Genomic DNA, 26703 nt, shown 5'->3' with positions numbered 1-26703 from the left:
ACTGGGAGTCTGGAATGTACCCTGCCACCCCGCCCCAGATGAGGGACACTACTGTGCATCGCTAGCAATGAGTGAATGATGAATTAAACAGATTGCTAACACATCACTTCTTTTAAATCACAGCTGCTGTGAGTCTTGATGTTCTTAATAAAAGACTGTTGTTCAGATTATTGGGCATATGGTCTTTAGGGAAGTATATTCACTTAGTAAGCCTTTATCATATTTTTAAGCTGTTTCAGCAGAATGCTCAGAGGGTATAATGAAGCCTAATAGCCTGAGTATTAATGGCTAGTACTAATAGCTTTTCAGGGTCCGTATGTGATCTTTCAGTTCCAAGCATTATGTTTTTGGTTGCTCAGGTATTTTACTTGTAGAAGTCTCCTGCTGTGTTGACTCCTAACCCCAAAACATGATTCTAAAATGGTACTTCAAGTTAATTTCACTATAGCTCCCAGTTTATAGAACAAATGTAGTGAACTTTTGAAAGATTTACCTGATTAGATTGTGGCTTATAATTTTGTTACATTTCTTCTTCATGAAACACTTTACTTTATCTGAATAAATTCTATGCTGATCTGATCCTGGACTTCAAATGATTTGTTTACTCTTTCATTTCAGTACAATTGATATATAATACATTATATTACCAATTCCTATTATGAGGGTGAAAGAATGCAGGTTAAAACAGCAGACATTTCACAGCTAAATATTGTATTTAGCTTTCCACACCTCCCCCATGCCAGCATCTAGTCAAAGAATAGGGGTGGGGTGGAAATAATCTTCTTATCTGCCACATTTCATCCTCTGTCCCACCGATCTTTCCAAACTTGATTTTCAATTGTATTCTTTTTTCAAAAGTTTTAAAAAGTTTTTATTTTATTTTTGAGACAGAGAAAGAGAGCACTTGGGGGAGGGGCAGAGAGAGAGGGAGACACAGAATCTGAAGCAGACTCCAGGCTCTGAGCTGTCAGCACAGAGCCCAACTCAGGGCTCGAACCCACGAACCATGAGATCATGAAGAGCCAAAGTTGGATACCCAATGGACTGAGCCACCCAGGCGTCCTTGTAAAGCACATTTTAGATAATAAATTTAGCGTACTCAATTACAGTTCCAGATGAGAAACTAAATATCAAGAAACTATTTTTTGAGGGGGTGGGAAGGATATTAAGAAAAATCTAGTCTAATATTCTTTATACTGTGCCATGCTGGGCATACTAATGCTTAATAGATGTTTACTTATAAGTAAATGCTTTATTCCAAGTACTTATTATTTTTCATAAGGTTTGTGTGTACATGAAACATACTCTTATTACAGAAAAATGAGAAACAGGTTGCAAAAATATCATTTTAATGACTGTATTTTTCTATTATGTGGATATCCTATTAATTCTTTAGGAGTTCCACTACTGTTCAGAGGGTACCGTTTAATATTCCCATTATTTAGAAATATAAAACAATTTCATGGAAAAGTCTCTATGTATATTTTTATGATAATTTTCCATTTTTCTCTTTGGATTTCTAGTAGTGGACTTACTGTATCAAAACCATGCTCATTTTTATGACTTTCTAGGTTATTTCTCCAGTTGCCTTCCTAAAATGTGTTTCTAGCTTATACTTCTATGAAAGTGAGTTTTTACTTTTACAACACTATTACTGTCATTGGTTATCATTTTTTCTTAAAACAACTCAGTTGACCATGTAACTGCTTTTTGTGGATAAACTCCTATTCATTGTCATCTTTAAACATTTTAGCTCCATTACTTCATTGTGGAAGTAATATCATGGACCCAACTACATTCCTATATGGCCCACAAATCCATTAGCTTACATATTATTAGTGAATGTCTACTGTTCTCAGTTCTAAAGCATATAATTATCAGCCCAAAAACAGTTTGTCTACCTTTTCCAATGATCAATTTATAGTTCCTTATTATAATTGTAATTTCAGTAATATCCAGAAAATTTCAAAGTTAATTTACAGAAGAGGTAAAGAAAATAAAAACATGGAAAAAAATAAATATTTCTAAGCAGAAACTTCAGATGCTTCTATACTAAAGTAAAATGGGATCAACACCTCTCGTTGTATTTTCAAGTGATAGGAACAGAAAGTTGCATGGTCTAAATACTAAAAAATAGTAAAATTTTTCATAATTAAACTGAACACACAAAAGACAAATAAAACAGATGCCTGTTGACTATTGAATACACATTAATTATTACTTTATGGCAGCTACGAAGAATGATGATGTGTTCATCAGTAACCTATGTGACAACCTCAACCTGTTTTGTTTCACAGCAATAATTGAATATTTGTATTGTAAATATATTGATTGCTCAAAGAGTGTAAAGCAGGTCATCTGGGTGGCTCCAGACTGAACAATTGAAACTTCAGACTAAATTCATGGGCTTTAGCCCATCTTTATGGGAACAGACCATATATTTTCTCAGTTTGACTTTCTATGAAAGAGTTACCAGCTTTGATAGGCACAATGTAATCTCTGTGCAAATCATATATGGATATTTTTTATCTCTTTTCTTTTTTGTAATATTTATATTTCAGAAAATTTCTTATGTACTACCTCACTCTAATACTCATCTACTCAAAAACAGAGTAATTTCTCTTTAAGCCTCATATTCTAGAAATATATCATGCAATCAGTGCATTTTATTGAAGATTACTTCAGAGTGTTAGGCATTTTACTGTAAACCAATAAATTTTTGATTTATCATATCTGCTTTATCAATAATTTATCTTTGTGTTTTCAGATTCTAAGAAAACAAAAACAACTATAGAAGGTATTGGAAATATTTTCTTTCTCTGTCTTATATTTGATGAATCCCCAAATTACATTTATCCTTCAAGGACTATTGTAGAAGAAAAAAACTACATATAGGATAAGGAGAGAAGGGGAGAGAGAGAAAAAGATTGAGAATGAAAGTCAAATCTTTTCTGACAATATTGCTATTAGAAATATTTAACAAAATAAAAAATAAATATTACCTATGTTTACCTTTCACAATAATTGTTTTCAAAGAAATGTTTTCTTGACAAGAAATTGTATAATGTTCAGTATCAAGCATTTATTTTACCAGAAAGCATAGGGGCGCCTGGGTGGTGCAGTCGGTTAAGCGTCCGACTTCAGCCAGGTCACTATCTCGCGGTCCGGGAGTTCGAGCCCCGCGTCAGGCTCTGGGCTGACAGCTTGGAGCCTGGAGCCTGTTTCCGATTCTGTGTCTCCCTCTCTCTCTGCCCCTCCCCCGTTCATGCTCCATCTCTGTCCCAAAAATAAATAAACGTTGAAAAAAAAATTAAAAAAAAAAGAAAATAAAAAAAGAAAGCATAAATTCACTTAATCTTGGAAACACCAGCATCAATTAGGAACTGAATCATTACTTTAAGTCTTGAATAGAATCATAACTCATCTGGCAAGTAAACCTGTTTCTTTTGTATTTGTTCATATGGGTTTACGTGTTCACCTGTGTTTAAGAAGTCTGCAAGGTATAAATCACTGAAAATGATTAAACAGTGCAATTCTAAGTCAATTTATTGTCACACAATGTTTTGCACGCAAATTATGGAAATACCTACAGTAATTGCCAGTAATTCAGAGCAACACTGAAATTTAAAGAAAGAGAATGGGAAAGGGGCTGGAAAAATTATAGTCTAGTCCATATGTTCGGAGAGCAGTTTTATCTTTAAAAGTTTTAAGAGCAATTGTTTGTTTTGTTTTTTATTTCTTCCAACAGAACAACCCAAGGGAAAAAGTAAGGAAATACATGCAAAGTATATTTGTGTATATGTTTTTTCTCTTTACTATCATTATTGGCCTGCTGATAGACTTGCAGTTTTGAATCTCTTTTTTTGTTTTATGCATGTGAACTCTGTTGGTTGTTTTTCTGTCGGTATGAAAAAGTACACAACCTGAGGGTCAGAGGGACTGAAAACCATGGCAATCATTCTCAAAGTCCATTGCCAAATTCATACAATCATCTAATAATATTATCCACAGCCACATAACTAAAAATACAACTTCATTCCATTAACCAAAACTGTGAGTGTAAATATAATTCCTGTAACCTGGTAAATTCTCAGTCCTTAAAAAAGACCAAATAGAATTTATTTTTCAGGCTGGTTTCATAACCTCTTTCTCATTATCTTTCTTCTTGCAATCCATAAATATTTTGGTATGTTCATATTATATATATATGACATTTTGTTCTTAACATGATTTACCCTTATAAGCACCTGAGCTCCGTGTAATAGCATTGCTTGAAATCCATCCCTTAGGCAGCATCTACTGCTGCTTTAACACTGTGTTAAAGCTGTTTGCTAACAGTAAAGCCAGATACCTTGAGGTTGTATCTTTTGCAAATATACGCTCTCCTCTGAAGAAATGCTGATATATTGAACAAATGGAAACAAAAAGCCCCAACTTAACCCTACTCGATCAGCTATTAAAAATCATCACATTCCCAGAATGTAGAGCTTTTCAGGATCCCAGTGATATTAAAAAACATCTGTTTTAAAATACATACCATTTTTGAAAATTTTATGTATGTTTTGGTACTGTAAAAGGTTAGGATGCTGAGGCATTCTGTGTCATAAAATGCTCTAAATGCACTGTGGGATGAATCATGAAATTATAGTGCAACTCAGCCAGGGGGAGCAATCTATCTATAGAGAAGTATGTGTTCCTTCAGTTTCAGATTTATGTGAGCGCACTGCTGCTGATGAGCACAAGCACACGGAAACAGAAACACTGTATAAACCATTGCACCAGCAGAAAAATGAAGGACAACCAGAGATTTGAAAAATGATATTAAATTATAAATACACACACACACACACACACACACACACACACACACACATATATATACACACATATATAACCCTAAGGCCCTCGGTTTATTGCAGTCTATATAATTTAAAAGATCCTGCAGACACACTGTGTCTCCTTGACAATCTCGGGAGCATTGGTAGATTTAATTTAAGAAAAAAATGCCTTCCCAGGCATTCATTTACATCCCAACTGCTTCCTTCCTTGAGAAATTCAGTGGATTGTGACTTGGGCAGTAATAAGAAAAAGAAAACAAATTTTCCTCTAAACAACTATTAATTATTTCTAAATTAACTTATTTATTCTGGTTTATCATCTAGACTTGGCTTTTATTGTTGTTAATGTTGTATCTTTTAATTTGTTTGATTTCATTTTTTTGTCTTTAAGATTGTTTTATTCAATTACACATCTCTAACCCTATATTCTTATTTTGCTTTTACTTTTCTAGTTGTCACAATTAAGAAGTTTTTTCTTTAGTTAAAAAAAAAAATCATGGTAGGGAAACAGTGAAGAGTACATGGAGCCTTCCTATACATAGTTTTGAAAATTCTCATGATCTATAATTTTTTCAAAATAAAAAGTAAAAAAAATCAATCATAGATATGATTTGGCAGTTTTATAAATTTATATTTATTAAAAATAATTCAATAATTACATCCTGAATTATCCCATATAAGTGCTCTCAACAGCATTTTTCCTCATGTTGTTCCAAATTAGCACAGGTATTTTTTTGCTTGTATGAGGCTTTCTGATGTTGATTGGAAAGCCCCCTTGTTTTACTTTGAAATTTCACATATTGCCGGGATTGAATTTTGATGCATACCCAGATTACTCCCACTATGTTTTTGATGGTCATCACTTTGCAAATTTCTTAGAAATGTTACATGATTGGTGCTTCGGTCCCACAGTAAATTAAGCAACATATTTAATTACTCCATGTTTTTCAAACAACTTTTGGGAATGTTCTTACTGTCTTTAATTTTAGCTAAATCACCTAAGGGTCTGCTTTCTGACTTGTAACACTTGGTCAAGTCATTTGTTTTATTTGTTTTACTGCCTGGATGCAACCTTGTGAGTGGGTAAACTGCTCTTTATACTTAACATGACTACACTCTTGATAAACAAATTATACACTTGAGAAGCTCATGAGATCACCAGAGAGATTTGATGGCACTCTGTTTCTGAAATACAGTTCTTAGAATTCTTTCAACGTAAACATCTCCCAGTCTCCAAAATGTATTCATTGAATGAAACTTAAGAAATCTTCACATACCTTCTCTTTAAAAAATCCGATAATAATATACCTATGTTAAAACATTTCTTGAAAATCTTCTTTTAAATTAATTTGACAAGCTTGTCAAGGGGAAAAAAAGGATTGCAGATAATAACACTCCATATAAAATTAGTACTTGCACTTTATATAAAATTAGTGCTTATTATAATAGAAATGCCATCTTACTCTTGAGGCCAGAATAACACTTTGCCTCACACAATATTGACAAGAGTAGATTCTTAAAAAGAAACACTATCTAAAAAGGACCCTATATGGAGCATTTGTCCTAAAAACAAGGGGAGTGTGTTTTGCTTTCCACTGAAAATTCAGTCTATTTTGGTGTTCTCAGCAAAGTCTTTGACTTAACTAAACAAATACCTTTTCAATATAAGAAGATTTCACCTTCGAAGAGGAAGTCCATATGGAATCTGTCCATCTTTATCTGAAAATTATTTTAAAACAGCTGCAATAATTATCCTTTGTGCTTTTTTAATCCCAAATTTATTTGATGTTGATCTAATACAATAGGAAATTAATTATTTTCCATCCTTTATGGACCCTATTTAATTTTCTTTATTAATCATGAAGAATTGCTCTTATGTAGAATATTTTTATGCTGTTCGGTGCAGGAACTCAGTGAGGGAAAGAGAGGAAAGATTTAAATATACAGTCTTAGTCTTTTCATAGCAATTATCAGTTGTTGAGCCCAGCATTAGCACATACATGTTTCTTTGTGTTAAAGCAATTAAATTATGACATATAAAATTGGAATGATAATAATGATGGTAATAATAATAATAATGATAATATTGTTCCTTTCAGAACAGGAAAAGAAAGAAAAACATGTGGAACCAGGTAACTGTTTTTAAATTCCTCTATCTTACTTTCATATTGTTACTTAATTTGCAATTGAATACTGAATTGCCATAGAATGGCTTGGAATTTTGACTTTTTTTTTTCTTTTCTTTGATACAGCAAAGTCATCAAAGAAGGAACATTCAGGTGAGTTAGTCTGATGTTGCTGGGTTCTTTCTACCCTATATGCAATGTTTATTAATGTTGCAGCCTTATGACAAGAAAGGGTAGGAAATCCTTCCATCCCATAGTCTTTTCAAGTTCTTGACACAGAGTTAGCACCAATGAAGTTTTTGAAAATTAAAGCCAAATAATTTGTTACACTCTTGCTACCCAATATATGTCTGTGAGCCAGCAACACCAGGTTGTTAGAAATGCAGTATCTCCAGCTCCTTCCTGGACTGACTGAATCAGTAGCTTCCTAAGTTCCCCAGTGAATTTTTCAGAGCAGTGTTTAGTGTAAAAAACAACAACAACAAAAAACAAAAAACAAAAAAACCCAATACAAAACAAAAGAAAAACCACTTTCTATAAGTGCATCCAATATTGTTTTACCTGTAAAATACGGAATATTCAATTCCAGCAATTACTCTCTCCCTATTCAAAATGTTACTTAATGACATTTCTTGAGTACTCAGGGGAGCTGCAATAAAAGTAGAGGTAGATTTTGCCCTCAATATATTTACATTCTAATGGGGGAAAATTGAATTGAGAATCAGACAATCAGTAAAACACATATACAAACAATTCTAAAAATGCAGTAAGTATGAATACCAATGGTTTTCTTAAAGGTTTCTAGCATTTAGCCTGCCAATTAGTTATTTCAAAGGAAAATAAACGCAAGTTTCTAAACTTATTTTATTGACTTAATTTTAAAATATTACCTTTTGTTTTTGCCTTCAAATTTCTACTCAAGGAACTTCATTGAGTTTTCGTGTGTGTGTGTGTGTGTGTGTGGCCATAAATTCATATAATGTCCATTATTTTCTCCTCCCATTTTATTGTATTTGAATGGAAATTGCATGTATTCAGTGCTATATAAATACCCATACAAATATAGCTCAACTATTTACTACCCTCCAACACAGACCACAGAAAACCCAGGTTCAAAGCTATACTTCTTATTCTTCTGAGTTTGTAAAACTTCCTCAGACAACCCAAATCCATTTAGTTCTTTCCTTTATAATAGCACTTAATATATGGTCAGAAATTAGAGTGCTTATTTTAATGCCAGGCACACAGTAAGCACTTGATAATGGTTTATTGCATGAAATGAGCAACACCAAATAGAATAATCACATTAAAAAATTAAATGGGAATGAGGTTTAAATAATTTCCAAGATGAAATGATCACATACTTCACCATTTCACATTAATGTTGATATTACTTATCCTTTGGGAAGGAATTGTTTTGTTTACCTTACAGAGAACAGAGTATTAACATTTCCACAAGTAGGCCATAACACATATTCTTATTTATGCACATATGCAGAAAACTAAAATAAAGTATATATCATGTAAATATATAAAATATAAACCTGGAGAAACAGAGAATGACTATGGGTGTAATGAGTTTCAAGAGTTTTAATAGCTAACCATTATTGTCTAATATTAAACTTGACAAAATACAGTAACTTAAATTGCTTAAAATCATTATCTGTTCATTTCAGGGTATGATTACAGTGTAGCAGCTTTGCAGTAATTAGATGTATTTTAAAAATTGAAACCATTGGACAATTTATCAATTCACTATGTTCTTTTCATATCACTTGAAGTAAAATGCATTGACTTGTATGTAAAAACAATCAGATTCTTAGCTAATTTAAAATGCAAAACAAAATGAATAAGTTGTGAGTGAACATTCTGTGTTGGGAGAAGATATATAAGTATAAAAAATATCTATGTTCATGGCATCTATTTATAATATATAAAAGAAAATGGAACAGTGTGGAATTTTCTCCTGCACAGACCTGTACTTCCTTAGTTTCCAAGGTTATAGTCTTAAAAAATTTAAATAACCTTAAAACTATGTTAGAGACAGTGGACTTGTAATTAATTTAGATTTTGTTATTTCTTGTCTTTAACAGCTCCAAGTGAAAAGCAAATAAAAGCAAGTATGTTGAATAAAACTTAAAATGACAGAAAGAGCATACTTCACCAGCTTACTAATTTAAGTTTTCTGCTTATAGACAATGCTAATGCTAATTTTTGAAGCTGGCTTACCAAATGTTTCTTGATTTTAATATTTGTTGTGCTGAAATAATATACATAATTATTCAAACTTCCCTTTTCTGTGAATTTATTCTTCTTAAAATTTATTTTCATTTGTAAATGTTAATTTCTCCAGATCATAACTCCTTTTTGAGTGGTTCATAATTTTTGTTTCTTATTTTGCAGAATAAGTGATCTCTTCAGTTTCTTAAACACATCAGACTTAATTTTCCTAACAATTAATCACTTGATCAAACCAACAGGCAACATAATTTGTCAACCAGTGAAAGACATTGTGTCTTGAATGAAATGAAGCCTCCAACAACTTTAACTATTGCTCTTATAAAATCATAATTTCCTTTTAGGGTTTATATCCTCAGATTATGAATATTAACAGATAACTATAATATACCATGACATTTGCATCAATAGTAGCTTTCACTCCATGCTTAGGGACAAATGCTGGTGTCTTTGATGGTTTTTCTCAATTGTATGAAGTACTTAACAGATTGTCATTAATGAAAGTTATTTTAGGCATAAGGACATATATTTGATTTCAGAAAAAAATATACTTTAACTTCTCTAAGATTGATATACAGGACTTACTGTAAAACTTAAGTTTTTTGCATTATATAAATATAATTATATTTTTCATTTGGTTTGGAGCTGCATAGGTATGGTATTAATATATAAAACAAATGCATGTTTTATTTAGTGCCAGGATTTTGAGATAAAGTATTTCATTGGTGGATATATCAGAGAAAAATTAGAAATATAATGGAGAGTAACTTGGTGGGCATGTCTTTTAAAAAATTACAGTTGGAAGTGTTTATATAGACATTACAGACTTTGATTGAGAGGTGTAACATGAACCTAAAATTCTATTTATATTTTCATGAAAATTTTTAGTTGAATGTAAAGCTGATTGGAACTCTGTATTATGGAATCTTCAGCATGCTAATACTTAGTCTGTAGAAATGCATAATCAAGAAAATATGTAAGACAAAACTGATAATTTTGCAGCACTGGTAGAGAATGTTAGATTGAAGACTGCTAAAAATGAACATTTTCTTCCCAGAAAAATGTGACATATAGATAAAAATGTTGATTTGCAATAAAACAGCCCTGTTAAGTTCTGCTATCTATGAGGCACACTATCCAATCAAGTTTTGAAGAGATCAGCATCTTTTGCAGGAAATTAGCAAATTAAGTTGCTAAATCATCTTAGACCCAATATAAAAGTTTCAAAAGAATTAATACTCAACTCTTCATACAGTTGAAAAATTTAGACTTGACATGGGCATTATTGCTCAATACAAAAATTAATTACAGATAATTCATAAATTGCTTAAATTCTCTACTAACAGTGTGACCATCCATTTATTCAACTAAGAGTTGCTTTTCGGTCTTGAAACCATACAACAGAAGAATTTTTACACATCTGGTATGCACAGTAGGCCATTACTTTATTGTAGGCAATAACTTTATTGCCTAAGGTAAAGATTGCTCTTCATTACAAATACTCTTGAAAATTCCTCATATAATATGGTGCACATAGTTTTTTGTATATAACCTAAATATTTGGGATATGATTTATGGTATCCTAAGTTATGAGAGCAAATGAGAGTGAGATGTATAGTTTAATTAACATAAATTTAATATTTATGTGATACAATTGCTTGGTGTTAAATTAAAAAGGAGAGGTGAGATTGACAGGGTTAGTGCAAGTCCATCGAAAAATAAAAGGTAGTTGGTCATTAACACTTTATTCCAGGAAATAACTAGAATGTTGGTTGAATTTGTGGTGTGGAACTATTTGTTCTAGGTGCCGGAGGAAATCAAAATCACTGTAGGAAAAATACTGCAGGACACAGACAAACTCGGGAGCTCTCTTAGTTCATGGTGGAGGTCGTCATTATACCATGAACTTGAAGGAAACAAAATATTTCAAATTCTAGAAGGTAGTACTATGGAGGGGCACTTAATACCTCTCTATATAAAGTTATGTGTCAGGGGTTATGTGGGTGGAAGAAGACTGTCTTGGACTTAGCAGGCATGCCAAACTTAGATTTACAATTTTTGCAAGTCAACACAAATTCTTTTATCATAGGACATACAAAAATGCTTCAACACACCCAATTCCCTTCTCTGCAGTCCATTGTAGCTGCTTTCCCACACGCTGGATAGCAACATAGGGGTTGACAATATGATTAGCCATTTCCAAACAGGAAAAGATCCAAATAAGTAGATTTTTAAGCCCTAGGTCATTTCAGGTCTTTAATGTTCTCCTTGGTGAATCTTCAAGAGGAAATGCAGTACACAATGCTTAGCAACTATATTTTCCCACATCATATCCTTTTTTTTTCCCTCCAAGAACTCTTCAGTGACCAATGTGCCTCAAGACCTTGGAAACATATCTATATATTACTTCCTTCTTCTTATCAAGGACCACAGGGCTCTGATCATGTATTCTGTGTGCATGTTCTTCCAGCCTCTGGTCAATCTGAATTTTGAGCAAAAAAAGGCTCCAAAGTCCAGTCATTTTTAATTTTTTTAAATAATTTTAATTGAAATGTCAATAGTCATGCATTTTTCTTCCTTTGATCTTAGCACTGCATTTGACTTGTGTGTGCTCAGCCACCAAGCCTAACTGTCTTTATTACCTTAACTACACTTCAATACCTAAATGTGTGAGTCAGATGATTATCGCTTGATCTACTAATACATGTCAAGATTCTTCAGGAGAAACCAATACACAGAATTTAAAAGTAAAGTTCCTTTGGGGCACCTGACTGGCTCAGTCAGTGGAGCATGTGACTTTTGACTTTGGGGGTATGAGTTTGAGCTCCACATTGGGTGTAGAAATTGCTTTTATTTTTATTTATTTTTTTTTAAAATTTTTTTTTCAACGTTTATTTATTTTTGGGACAGAGAGAGACAGAGCATGAACGGGCGAGGGGCACAGAGAGAGGGAGACACAGAATCGGAAACAGGCTCCAGGCTCTGAGCCATCAGCCCAAAGCCCGACACGGGGCTCGAACTCACGGACCGTGAGATCCTGACCTGGTTGAAGTCGGACGCTTAACCGACTGCGCCACCCAGGCGCCCCTAGAAATTGCTTTTAAAAAAAGGGGGGAAAAAGTCCCTTTTGAATCCATTAGGTGTATACTATTAGAAGAGTACTTGGGGACAATTTACATTAGTTAGAAAAGTGGCATGGCTTTTGGTAATCAGTTACCTACTCTGTAATGGAAGTTACTGGGGGAAAATATCTATGGACCTGAACAATAGCTCTGATGTCAATAAGGTGTGTCTAGAACACAGACTGCATGACATGTATGACCATGTATGTCAATTGGTGAAGACAGTCTTCATATTCATATTCGTATGAATAATTATTATTAGCACTTCCTTTCACTTGCTCAATTTTGGTAATAAATTATAATATCACAACTCAAATTGTGTGAGGCTGACTGGCTGACTGAATAAATTCAAAATAGTACTAATACAATACTAACAAAATACAAGCTACACACTTGGAAACGATATTTGTAGCACACATAAGTAACAAGAAGTGAGTAGCAAAAATTAAATAACTCTAAAAATGAATACAAGACATTGATAGAACAGTGGACAGAAAAAAATGGGTAAAAAGATATAGGTAAGCATCAAAAAAAGCCCACAAATGTTTTATAAGCATATCAAAAGATGTTTAGTCTCTTAGTATAATGGAATTTTAATTAGAAGCACAATGGGATACTATTGGACATGTGCCAGATTGACCAAAAAAGAGGAAAATTATTATTCTGGGAACAGTAATCATATGAAGCAATGGAAACTTACCATACACTGTTGGTATGAATGTAAAATTTGGGGGAACATTGTAGCATTTATCTGGAAAAATTAAACATGAGAAAATGCTATGAACTAATGATTTCACTTCTAAGAAAATTCTTCAACATGTGCACCAGGAGACATGTGTGGGAATGTTTAAAGCAGGATTATTTATAACAGCACAAAAATCAGACATGACCTAATGTCCATTGGCAGAAGGATGAATATATAATTATTAGAATGTACATATAGTGGAATACTGTACAGCAGTTAAAATTAATCAGCCACAGCTACTCATGTCAACATGGCTTCCATAAAAAGTTAAACAACGATGTTGAAGCAGTGCCAAAAATGAAAACTAGTTAAGGGTACTCCATAGGCAGGATCTAGGGCAGAGGTTTAAGAATACACAGAAGCAAAGCAAAGAAGTGATTTAATTGGCTGTAACTTAAATGTTTGCCTTGTTTGGGAAGGTTTAGTTATTTGGATGTCATGATAGTTGCTCTTGAATTTTAGTTTCTCAGGTTCCAGAAAAATCTAGAAGACTCTGGCTTTGGTTTGTTTCTATAAGCCACCAAAATCTCTAGAGCTACCCCAGTCTAAGAGCCTCTGTATGTGACTATTTTAACACTGCATCTCAACATGATGTTTTGAAAGAAGCAAATTACAAGAATTAAACAATATAAATCAATATTTATAAAGTTATCACACTAAACAATATAGTTCAATCTGTGAAAAATGGTCTTGTCTTTGTTTAGAGATAAGTACATGTAATAAACAACTGTGTTAAAAAATAAGAAAATGATTAATATAAAATTTAGGACAATAATAATTCTGAGATGAAGGAAAAAGCATGAGGTAGTGGAATGAGTAAGAGGTTTCAAAAGCTTTGGTGATATGTTATTTCTTAAGCTTGCTGGATGTTACAAAGGTATGCATTTTTTATTACCATTCATTAAAGTGCGCACATATGTTATATGCTTTTGTATCTTTCATTTATATAATATTTTTCATAATTAGTCAGGTTTTAAAAAAAACAGAGTGAAAAAACAGAATTGGTGACACTGTCACAACTCCCTGGAGGCTGTGATGGACCACAGAGAGAGGAGGCAGCTGAGGTGGGAGGTGTATAGAAGTGAAGGATGTGGTTGTCTGCAGTTACAAAGAGTGACATATTATGTTTCTGAACTGATGTGAAAGTGTCACTGAGGTGGAAAACTGATGCGGTAGCAGAGAGAAGCAATATTTGCAAGAAAAAGACCTTGACTTGGCAGAAGGAGAAGGGAGGCAGGATGGACTGGTATTAAATTGGGGTGGGGACCCATCATCCTTTGGGATTGAAAGGAAAACAAATGGCGCAGGTATGTGCTGGTGAGGTGGTGAAAACAGGAGGTAGTGTAGTCTGCTTTTATTTTCCACCTGAATTTCTCAACAGCAGCTTGCCTCTACACTGCAGGATATTGGAAGTTTGAGGAGGGGGGAGAAGGCATGAACCAGTTGTCTAGAATGGGAAAACAATTTCCATAGGTCTGTGCTAGTATTGCTGATCAGTGCTGAACACTCCCCTTAACTACTGAAATGTGACAACCCAAGTGAGACCTGAAGCAGTAGGAGGGCCTTCCTCAAGTTTGGATGGCTGCTCAGGTGGCAGACATAAAGTAGTTTTGTGTTTTGAGGGTGTCATGGGCTGAATTGTGTCACTGCAAAGGATATCCTAAAGTCCTAAGTCGGTACCTCTGAGTGTGATTGAATCAAGTTAGGATGAGGTCATACGGATTAGAGTGGGCCCTGAATCCAATTACTGGTGTCTTTAGAAGGAGAGGAAGATTTGGAGATGCACAAATTCATACAGAGGGAGGAGAATAATATGAACAGAAAAGGAGGAATTGGGGTGAGGCAGCTATAAATCAGTAAATGCCAAGGACTGCCAATAACCACCAGAAGCTAGCAAGAGGCAAGGAAGGATTCTTTCTATGAGAGTTCCAAGATAGCTTCAGAGTATGGCCCTGACAGCACCTTAATTTTGGACTTCTTGCCTCCAGAACTTTGAAAGAATAAATTTCTGGTGTTTTTAGCCACCGAACAGTTTAAAAGCAGCCTGAGAAACTACTGGTAACTGTAAAAGCAGATCACTAAGTGAATGATTTAACCATGGCTCATTTAAATATTGATAAGACTAATGAGCAGGAGCAGTGAAAAAGGGGTAAGGTCAAAAGAACAAAAGTATTGATGGAGTCAGATACCATTTGGAAAAGGTTCTTTTTAAAAAAATTTTTTAATGTTTATTTTTGAGAGAGAGCGACAGAGTGTGAACAGGGGAGAGGCAGAGAGAGAAGGAGACACAGAATCTGAAGCAGGCTCCAGGCTCTGAGCTGTTAGCACAGAGCCTGATTCAGGGCTTGAACCTATGAACTGCCAGATCATGACCTGAGCTGAATTCGGATGCTTCACTGACTGAGCCACCCAGGTGCCCTTATTTGGAAAAGATTCTTGAGTAAGTGAGCTGTAAAATGAAGAATGGTGCCAGAGAATAGGATTTGGGGGATCAAAGTTTTGGAAGCAAAGTCCAAGAGTATGTTGGTAGGGGGCAGGAATTTTGTTTTAAATGAGGAGGTCAAGGAAATGAGAGATAAAGCATACATATGAACTGTGTGTATGACTCCCAATCCTAGTTAAATATGAGTACCTTGGAAAGCTTCCAAATATATGAATACCCAGGGCTCCTTTCAGATTCATTAACTCAGAATCTCAAAGCTTTCAAAACTCTATAGCTCACCATAGACCTACTACATCTGACACCCATAGACTTGTAATAGCCCCCAACTTATTCTAATGCTCAACCGTGATTGAGAGTGGTTCTTAATGAAATCTCACAATAGTAGAGGAAGACAACTATGTGCAAAAATACTCAATGAGGGATGGTGCTAGAGTATAAGGTCAATAATGACAATAAGAGGAGGGATCAAGCCAGATACAAACTGATAGTGTACACTTCAAAGGAAATGAGATTTATGGAAAGCCAGGAGATAACGACCATTGAGAAATAATAGACACTTTGGTATGTAAGGGTTGGGAAAACAAACATTCTCCATTTTAGAAGACTGCTTGCAGAGTTGCAGAGGCCTTAGGGAGCTAGGGGGTGGTTAAAAGAAGACAGCAAAGCTCATGCTGTGAATAGAGGCTGAGGATACTGGTGCATATACTGTAGTGGAGAGTTGGAAGGACTTTGGTAAGGATCTGTTTTTAGGAGAAATGTGAACTCTGTTTTCTGCCGGAAGCCTAGGTTCATGGTGGTTACTGAGGTAAACACAAATGGGGATCACAGAAGGATTCAGCTTGATGGTCTCTTAGGGGATATTTGGTAATCAGTTTCCAAACTATGGTCTGGACCAAAGGCATAAGCATCACCTGGGAAATGATTAGAAATGTAAATTCTCAGGACATGCCCTAGATTCTTTGAATCACAAACCATTTGGGCTGTGTCTGCATTTTAACAGCTCACGGGGTGACTCAGATGCATGCTGAAGTTTGAGAACCACTAGTGTAAAGTCTTTATCTGGAAGGTGTACAACAGCCAGGGGTCTGCATAGTCCTGGAGCTCAGGGTCTTAAGACAGCCTGGAAGAGGTTATTTACATGACTTCTTGCATAGGCTCAAATTGCAAAGCTCATGATATCTAATATGGTAGAATTAAAGCCTGAACATGATGTGAAGGCCTCTTCTGACATCTGATCTTTCTCACAGCCCAAGGTCTATGGCATAAGGATGGAGGGAGAGGGGGGCATGAAGAGTCCTGTTGTGTGGTTGTTCCTAGAGCTCAGCTGCTGAGTGCATATGAGTGAGGGGGATACGTACACATACTAATGAAAATAAAAGTAAACATAAAAATACAGGTGGCCAACGAGAACAACATCAAAAAATAAAAAGTCAGTAAAATGAATAAATAAAGATTTGTAAATATTCACCAGTTCATTGTTATTTTTGTTATTTTCCTATAGACTGGAGAAAGTTCTTTCAATTAGCTATGATTCGAGGTCCAAAATTTTGTACTAGGACCAGCATTTCAGATTATGTCTTCCAGACAGCTCTCTTATATTCCACACCAGATAAACTACATGAGAAATCACAAGAGGCCACTTTGGCCTTTAAAAAATTTTCTCTCTCTCCAAGCAATATTCAAATGGAATTTTCCATAATACTACAGCTAATCTTTTATAATATAGAGCTAATTGATTGAGATCAAATACTGCTTGCCATCCCCATAATTAAAGGCTAAGCGAAAAAGTCCTCTTCCACACAACTCATACATCATTTTACATTTGAATATAAACTAATTAGTATTCCAGTGTATTTTGTGAAATAAGCCACCTTGTTTTATGGCCACTACTTACATAGGCATTAAAATTTAATACGGCAGAGCAGTATGTGGGAGAGATAAGAGAGTTCATTACTTTAAAAATATGTAAGTACTTTATAGAGTGGCTCTTCTTTGCTGCTTGCTTTGCTCTCAGGCGCCACACATATTTTATCTTTTGGGCACTTTTAGTCTTGTCTGACTTACAATACCATAAGATATCGACCTGGCATCTCTGATATCCATTTCTCATTCTTTAATATCTGAATTTGCAGAAACTGAACGAGCCAAAGAAGAGGCTGGTGCTGCCTCAACTAAAAAAGGTAAGTGCAGCTTGAAGAAAAAGATGTCATGGCTATAGCTTATTTCTGCTAAGGTTCCTAACTTAATGTATTGTTCGGTACTTATAAAAGAGGTCTAATTTATTGATTTTGGTATTTCATTGACACAGAAACAAACCCACTTTGCATAAGATTTATGGTATCCATGTTAACAAGGCTTTTGTGTTCAGTGTTCTAGTGCCAATGGTTTCACTTCTTTAAGGTCATAAACTAAAATGAGTAATTATAGTCCACTTGCAAGTTAGTTTTCAAAAAACTGAAGAAATGCTGCTATTCAAGCTGAACAGGATCCCAATCATCTGGAGAGTATTCAAGTTCAATATACTGCCTTAGGAAGACAGGGCTTGAACAAATGAAATATGGACTAGTAGAGCTTATGTGAACAATGTTCACTTTGTGCTTGCATAATATTAAATTAGAAAATATTAAATTGAAATGCTCACTTGGGGATATTTTGCTCTAAAAAATATTGGGAAGTTAGTGATTTAAGTTTTCAAAGTTATTTCTCTTGTCATATGTAATCAGAGGCCTACATATATGAATCTTGATGCCTTTTAGGAGACATTTAAATAACATGTTTAAAACAGTAATATACATTAAAAGTAATCATCATGAAGAAAAGTTTTACATATTCCCTATTCAAAATAATCTGGAACAATTCTACAACTTGTGATTCTTCTTTACAAATAGAAATGAAGTCAGCAATATATCCAATGTTTTCGGAAGTATCTCAAGAGACAATTTAACAACCTTATACTTAACATACACTCACACACACACGCACACACACAAACCTACACACATACCATTTCACACATACTTCCCTAAAACAACATCACCTTTTACTCCTAAAAAACTCTCTATTGCATATGCTTTATAAAGAGAATATATATCAGCACTCTAGGAAGACATAAAATGTAAATAACACATATCCACATTCTCAATACCAAGTAATTTATATATGTATAATATTATATATGTGAATATAAATATATATTATATATATGAATATAAATGAATACATGGATATAAATTAATATAATATACGTTTATATATTAGTTAATAAACCATAATATAAATTACTATAATTAATTAATATATAAATTAATGTATAAATTAGTATACATATGTGTGTCTAAGACAAAAATTAGATAAAGAATACTTTAAGAAAAGATATAAATTTTTGTAAAGTAATAATTAGAAGCTAGAGTTACTGAAATTAATGGATGCCTTCTCTTAAATACAGTTCTATTTATTATTCTAAATTTACCACACATAGGAATAAAATGTTTCCTAATTATATCTTTTTCTAATAACCTAAACTATTTTTGATAAGTGATTGAAGTAAATTTAGCTCAGTATCAATGTGTCCTAAGCAATAGAGTCATAAATCATCAAAGTCACTTTAATGTATCTCATTCTTTTGTGGTGTCTTATTTTCAAATCAGTTTTCCTTGTTGGCATTAAGTGGAATGTGGGTAATGCTTGTTTCAGAAAGGATGATGCCATGGTATCATGAAAAGGCTGAAGGTCTATAGATTCAGGAAAAGTCATTAATATAGGGAAGGGTACAAGTGTACATGGGTCCAGGAAGTGAATATGACACCAGCATATGGATATGTGTTAAAAGCAAGAACAAAAGCAAGGCAAAGTTGTGGTTCAGAATTGGTAGCCAAGAGTGAGGCTATTGGGGTGTCCAAGTACCGGTGTTTGGGTTTCATTTGGAATTAGATTTCAAATATAGAGCCTTAGGAAATTCCTCATTATGAAAGGCAGCCTGGAGACAGAGTTAAGAAGAGAAGATTTGAGGCACCTGGGTGGCTCAGTCAGTTAAATGTCCGACTTCGGCTCAGGTCATCATTTCACAGGTGATGGGTTCGAGCCCCATGTCAGGCTCTCTGCTGACAGCTGAGAGCCTAGACCCCAGTTCGGATTCTGTGTCTCCCTCTCTCTCTTCCCTTCCTCCTCTCATGCTCTCTCTCTGTCTCTGAAAAATAAATAAAAATGTTTAAAAAACTAAAAAATAAACTAAAAAAAACAAGGAAAGATTCAACTACTTGAAGGTTGAGCCCTGCACAGACTCTCAATTACTTGGAGCCTGGATATTTAGGATAGAAATACAAACACACATAGTTTGAGTCCAATCAGATCAAATTGGAGTGAACAAAGATACTTAACTGGGACTGAACCATCACTTTGTTAACTCACTGGGAACTTCAACCAAAAATGGTCCCTGAGTTTATAGTATGGCCAAACATTTCGGTTGGGGTTAAGTAGACCTGATTGCTAGACTTAGAGTGAAATGAAAAAAAAAAAAAAAAAACTAATCTTTTTATGAAAATAAACTATTGGCACCAATTACTTTGCTTCTAGTAAATCTTAGGTCTCATGCCTCAATTCTTAACTTAAATATGATTCTGCACATTGGGTTTGCCTGCAACCACAGCACGGCAGAAGCAAGTGATCCTTCCAAAGCTGTCATAAACAAATGGAAATTCAGGTAGTGCTTTTCCAATTTAACAACTTACAAAAAATAGAAGTCAACATATACTTCATTCATTTGTCAACTAGTTTTTCTGTCCCCTACACCCTCACTGACAATCAGCCACACAAAACAATAGAATCTGTTTCATCATGGATTTAGCCCCTAATCTCCACAACAGTTAGCATATTTTACAAGATGTTCAACTTGTAGTCTTTTCAAAAATAAGTAGAATAAGAAAATTATGTAGGGGTTATTTTTGTTTTCAAAACTTTGGAAATTGTTTTTCTGCATTGAGGTTTGAACTAGGAACTGTATATGCAATGTTAGGTGGAAATTACTAATTTTGCAATTGTTTTAAAATTTTCACAGTTAAAAAAAGTTCTTTTAAATTAATTGCAATGTGCCAATTTATATATCTAGTATAAATTGTTTGATCTTAAGCCAGATTTTAAGTCATATTTTCTTTGGGGATATATATATATATATATATATATATATAGTCATCAATATATCATCTTACCAACTTAAATTTGTTTTGCAGTATTCAAATCATTTTTACTTTCATTTGACACATATTTATGGTTTACACACTGTATACAGAATTAAGGGAAAATGTAGATGTTAATCTTGTTATTGAACAACTTAAAATACTGAAAAATAGGAATTTAAGTTGTTTAAACCTCATTTTTTGCTATCACATAAAAGTTTTCTATGTAATTATAGTTTATGGTTTAAAGCCAACAGGGTAAGAAATAAATACAGATAGATTTCCATAGGAGTTTAAAAATGATTTGTACCTGGGGTAAAGCAAAGATTTACTACCTAAGATGACTTTAGAGTTAAGTCTTAAATAACAGATAGAATTTTGTTATGTAATCATTAGTTCGAAGGGTAACCTGGGTACAGGTAAAATAACAAGGCAGTGGTGGGAAATTTCAGGATGTATATGAGGAATGGCAAGAGAGTTACAGATATGGCATGAATTAATACAGCCTGGGCTAATAATGCTATAAAGAGGCCTGATTTTAAAATTGAACTCTATTCCATGAGCAACATGGAGTTAATGAAAATTTTAAGTTTAGGAATAACATTCAGACATTTGCTTTAGGAGGAGGTAGGATGCAATAATGTAGGTGACATGTATTAAGACCTGGTATTAATTATGAGATTGCAAAGGAGGGATATTAATAGAATTTGACAACTTACTAGCTTTGGGAGGGAAAAAAGAAATGATTTAATGACAATAAGTTTTCAGACTGGGTGCTAGAAGAATATTATTGATATTCTTATAAAAATTAAGAAGGAAGATGAGAAGTAGTTTGGGGAGGGAAGGCAAGATTTATTTTAGACATATTAAAGTGCTGGCAGCACATGCAAGTGACTTCCCATAGGTGGTTCCAAATATAAAACTAGAATTTCAGACAATTGCAAGACTGTAGATATAGAGGTGGGTGTCTTCTGCATGGGATTACTGGTGGAGACAGTTAAGAGTCCATGAGCTTGTCAGGAAGAGACGGCCTAGAGTGAGAACAGGGCTGGTGTGGAGTGTTAGTGAACATTGACATTTGGAGGAAGGAGGGCAAGGAAAGTAAAAGAAAAAAAAAAAAAGGACAGAAAAAAGTGACTAGAAAGATGAGGTTAAAGAAAAATAGATGTAATTATGTATAATGTCATAGTCACCACAGGAGAATAAACCATTTTGGTGACAAGGTGGAGGTCACCAAGTCATTGCCAAGCAGATAATTATTGATTTTTAAAATAGAATTTTTGGGGCACCTGGGTGGTTCAGTCAGTTGAGCATCTGACTCTTGATTTTGGCTCAGATCATGATCCCAAGGCTGTGGGATTGAGCCCTGTGTTGGACTCCATCCTGAGAGTGGAGCCTGCCTAAGGTTCTCTATCTCTCTCTGTCTGTCTCCCCTTCCCTCTACCCCTCTCACCCACTCATGTGTGCTTTCTCTCTTGAAATAGAAAATAATAATAAAATAGAATAAAATAAAATAAACACATTTTTAGGGGAATGGCACACTTGAAAGCTAAAGAAGGACAAATTGAGGGAAGAGGTAATGAAACATACAGGCAATCATGCTGAAGAAAATGGCTTGGAATAAAAGGAGAAATAGGTTAGTAGCTTGGTGTTCTTGTTTAATTTAGAGCCATCTCCCCTTTAATCTCAGAGGTAAAGTGTTTATTGTTCTTGTCAAGACTAGCTTCTCCAGTTGTGCCCCCTTTAATCAGTCACCCATGCATTTTTGTGGTATCATAATCTTTCCCATTATTGATTTTGTTTTGGAAATAGTATTCTCAATTTAAAACTCCTTTCTTGGTTAATATTTCCCTCTCTGCCATTTTGTCTCCTCCACATTTATCCAGTCTTCTAGACACTGGAATGCTAGCACCCCTTCTGAGCTCCCGCAAGGATGAGGCTTCTGTCTCTACTGTGCCACTGATGTTCTGGATAATGTTGATGATTTTATCATTGCTAAACCAAAGGAGCCATTCGGCACTCACATAATAGGCTTCTCAGTTTTATTTACCATTTTATCTCTTCTCTAAGCTTCTCTTTTGTTGGCTTATCATGAGAACATAGCCTCCTGGTTCTCCCCCATATCCTCTGACCTTTATTTGTGACTTGTGTTTCTTTTTTCTTTGCTGACCCTTCAATTATTGATGTTCCCAGATTCCATTATTAATCCTCTGAACTTTTCATTTTATATTGTCTCTTTGTGAGATATGTCCACTTTCAAGGTTGAAATTCTGCCCTATATCCTGAAGATTCCCAGTTGTATGTTGCCACTTCAGGACTTCTCTGTTAAAAGGTTTTTTCCCTCAAATTTCAAACTTATATGTTCAAATGTCCAGCAAACACCTTCAAATATAACCTGTTTTAAACTAAATTCCTCGTATCTCCTTCCCAACTTGCTTTTCATTATCACTGGTGAAAATACAATCTCTCTTCACTTCACTGGAAAACGGGGGGTGATTTTTTATCTTTCTTTACTTCATCTGATTAATCTCCAAGTGCTGCTGATTTTATCTCCTTAATATTTCTTGAACGTATTTCCTCCTATTCATAACTGTGACTTTCATCTTAATTTAAGCCTTCACTATCTTTTGCTTGAACCACTGTAATGAACTCACTACTGCCCTTAGGCTCTTTATTTTTATTTCACTAATATTCATTTTACCAGAATTTCCCCATAGTCATAGTAAGTTATTAAAGTTATAAAACTGAACAAGTCATTCAATTTAAAACTGTCTTTTTCCAAGTTGACCATGAAATAAAGTCCAACCTTGTTAAAATGACATAAATCCCTCAAGATCTGACCCTTATATTCCTTCTCAACTTCATTTTCAGGTATTCCCTGCTTTGAATGCTACAACAAATACCATATTGCTCATAATTCCAAATTCAGGAATATGATGTAAAATTCAGGAAACATGGTAGAAGGAAAGGATGGTCTTGTGAATACATTAACTAGTTAGCATCATTTGAGAATTGATGAGAAGCCTCTCTTTCCTGTCTCTCCACTATAACATATATCCAAGGACCTTTGTACCCAAGATGTAAGACTTTTTATTCCACAATTAATGATTTGTTCCGTTGTTTCAGTCAGTGACATCTCTATGCACTACCTTTAAAATTTGATCAACCCTTGGGCAGATAACATTGCATTCTTATATCCTTGAAAATAATAGTTTATCATGCTAAGTCTGTAGGTCTACATCCCTGAAGTAATGTATAAATGTCATGTGGGGGACTTTTCAAACTATAAATACTTTTCCACCACTCCTTACTTTTTTACCAGGATTCTAATATATCCCATTTCCAAGTAAGCTTCATTGCCTATGTACAAGCCCTTACTGCTAATGGGAACACATCAGAGCCTTAAGAGTGATTAAGGTCAAGAAAGGAGAGATTAAATTGTACTGGAGAAGTGGATCCCTGAAGGAAATTGAAGGGGAGAATAATGAAGTAAAAGCCTGCAGCTACAGGAAAGTAACTTCTCCATCTCATAGTTTAGCTCAGGACTATTCCTAATTCAGGCATTACTTTCTAAGAGTGTTAGTTGCTTTGTTTCCTTTATATTAGTTGGGATTTCTGAAGAAGTGCGATATAAATCTTTTCACCCTAAAGTAAACCCTTCCAAATGTAGAGCAAAGAGAATTTCTCTCAGGACCAAAGGAGATTTCAGGTACCCTGTAGCACAGAAAAAGATTAAGCTCTTCTTTTGATTCCAGGAAGTTAGAAAATCCACTTACTTAGATGAGCTATTTATTTCTAAAGTTTACTCTCCATTGGATTAGGCTTGATGAATTTTACATCAGAAGTAGAAGTGAAAGGATCATCATTTCATGCAAAATGTGTTATTTTCTGTACAGATAATCAATATTTTCAGTGACCTTTTCTGGGTAACAAAAAACTGCTATAAAGGTGACTATCCTCCTTTATTTAATATGAATGTAGAACCCATCATTGGAAAGAAAACTTGTTCTTTTTGTGTAAATCACAAATTGTTTACTTAGAGATATTTACTTTTCAAAGGATTAAAATAAAATAAGCTGAAAACTACATATTTGCTATACAATATTTATAATGGGTCTTCTGAACAAAATAATTATGAATAAGACTATATACCCATGGGCTTTATTATAATTAAAAATTATCAGTGTTTCATTTCCACTAATGTACCACACATTTAACTAGCTCCTTTATGTAAATAAAGTAAATTCTGACTCTAGTTTGGAATTCAAGGCCTTCTATAATTGGCCCTATCTTCTATTTTTGGATTATTCCATATCTACTTTGGGGAACCTCTGCTTCAGATTAATTTGTTCACTTTCCTCTATGCATACCTAAGGATTTTATGCTCCTCTTTCTTCACATCTTATTGGCTACACCTAAAATCAGTCCTATTCCTAGAAAACCACTAATAGCAAAGCTTACCGATTTTCCCTCTCAATGCAAAACATTTCGTATTAAGACATATTGTTTGTCAATTAGCACATTTAATTGCTAAGCAAAAGTATATTAATCACTTGTTATATTAGGAACAATGCTAGATACTGTAATAAATGCAAGCAATACGTTTCTAAATATCCCATGTATCAAAGAAAAAAATGACAGTAAATTTTGGATATATGTTGATCTAATGTATGACAAAAGCATTACATTGAAACTTGGGATGCAGTTAAACAGTGTTAGGGTAAAACTTACACACTTTAACAATACTCATTAGAAAAGTAAAAAATCTGAAAATTGAATATCCAGAAAGCCAATAATTTTTCAATACAGAAAATTAAACCCAAAGAAAGCTGAAGGAAAAGAAATTAAAAAATGTAATAATAAAGGCTAATGAAGTAGTAAATTAAGTTGTACAATAGGGAAAGCAAAAGAGTCAAAGTTAGAGTCTCCATAAAACCTAAAAAAGCTGATAGACTGTTATGAAAACTTATTTAGGAAAAAAAGAGAAAGCACCAAACATCAATATCAGAAAATTAAAAATAGGCATCATTACAGATCCTACAGAAAATTAAAAATAAGAACATTTTCCAATAAATGGACTCATATTTTGAATCCATAATCCATATTTGAATCCATAATTCAAATCCATAAATACGGATTCATATTTTGAATCCATAATTAATCATTCTTCCCCAAAGAAATTTCTAGTCAGATAGCTTCACTGGTGAATTCTTTCAAGAATTTAAGGAAAAATTGACACTAATCTTACACTAAACCTTCCAGGAATCTAAAAAGAGAAAACAGTCACTTATTTTATGGAGCTAGAATAACCTTGGTGCTAAAACCTGACAAGAACTAAAAAAGAAACATGCAAGCTACCTTCTTTGTGAACATAGAAGCATAGGCCTAAACAAAATATTAGCAGATCAAGTCTGAAAATATGCATGAAGGATAAAATGTCTTAAGGTTGGTTTTGTTTTGGGAATACAATCTTTAAAAAAAATGAATGTAATTAACCAGATTAATAGAATAAAGGGAAATTACATTCATCATAGTAAATGCATTTGATATAATTCGTCCCTAGAGTAGAAAGAAACTTCCTTAATCTGATAAGATATCTACAAACCATTGGCAAATATCATACTCAATGGAGAAAAATGGAAAGATTTCCAACTGAGAATTAGAACAACACAAGGATGTCTGTTATTACCACTTCTATTACATATTGTATAGATATTTTAGCCAGTGAAATAAGGTGAGAAAACGAAATAATATGTACAAGAATAGAAAAGTAATGAATAAAAGTCATTACTTACTGATGAAATTATTATCTACTTGAAACAATCAAAAAGGTCCACAACTAAACTATTATGACTAATGAGTAAATTTAGCAAGTTTCTGTAAAAAAAAGTTATGTTACCCCCCTTCTCTGGTTCATGACATTTTTGTTGAAAAGATCATGGCCAGTTACATTGTAGACATTTTTGATTGCTTTGATTATTTCTTCAGAATATTATTCAATATATATTTTTATATACTGT

General features: G+C 33.9%; 1 protein-coding gene across 1 annotated transcript in view; it reads left to right on the top strand.

The window, feature by feature from the left end:
• The window catches only part of TRDN (triadin), a 403209-nt gene that overhangs the window by 250959 nt on the left and 125547 nt on the right, over nucleotides 1-26703 (top strand). Inside the window, exons 15-20 of the mRNA XM_040474537.1 lie at nucleotides 2768-2797; nucleotides 3749-3766; nucleotides 6938-6970; nucleotides 7091-7117; nucleotides 9058-9084; nucleotides 17645-17692. Coding sequence (XP_040330471.1) covers nucleotides 2768-2797; nucleotides 3749-3766; nucleotides 6938-6970; nucleotides 7091-7117; nucleotides 9058-9084; nucleotides 17645-17692 — 183 coding nt within the window. The remainder of the gene's footprint in view (nucleotides 1-2767; nucleotides 2798-3748; nucleotides 3767-6937; nucleotides 6971-7090; nucleotides 7118-9057; nucleotides 9085-17644; nucleotides 17693-26703) is intronic.

Source organism: Herpailurus yagouaroundi, unplaced genomic scaffold, assembly GCF_014898765.1.
Source record: "Herpailurus yagouaroundi ecotype Mexico unplaced genomic scaffold, PumYag 139, whole genome shotgun sequence".
In the NCBI taxonomy this organism is placed as follows: domain Eukaryota; kingdom Metazoa; phylum Chordata; class Mammalia; order Carnivora; family Felidae; genus Herpailurus; species Herpailurus yagouaroundi.
The sequence above is the reverse complement of the archived record's forward strand: the minus strand, read 5'-3'. Positions and strand labels throughout refer to the sequence as shown.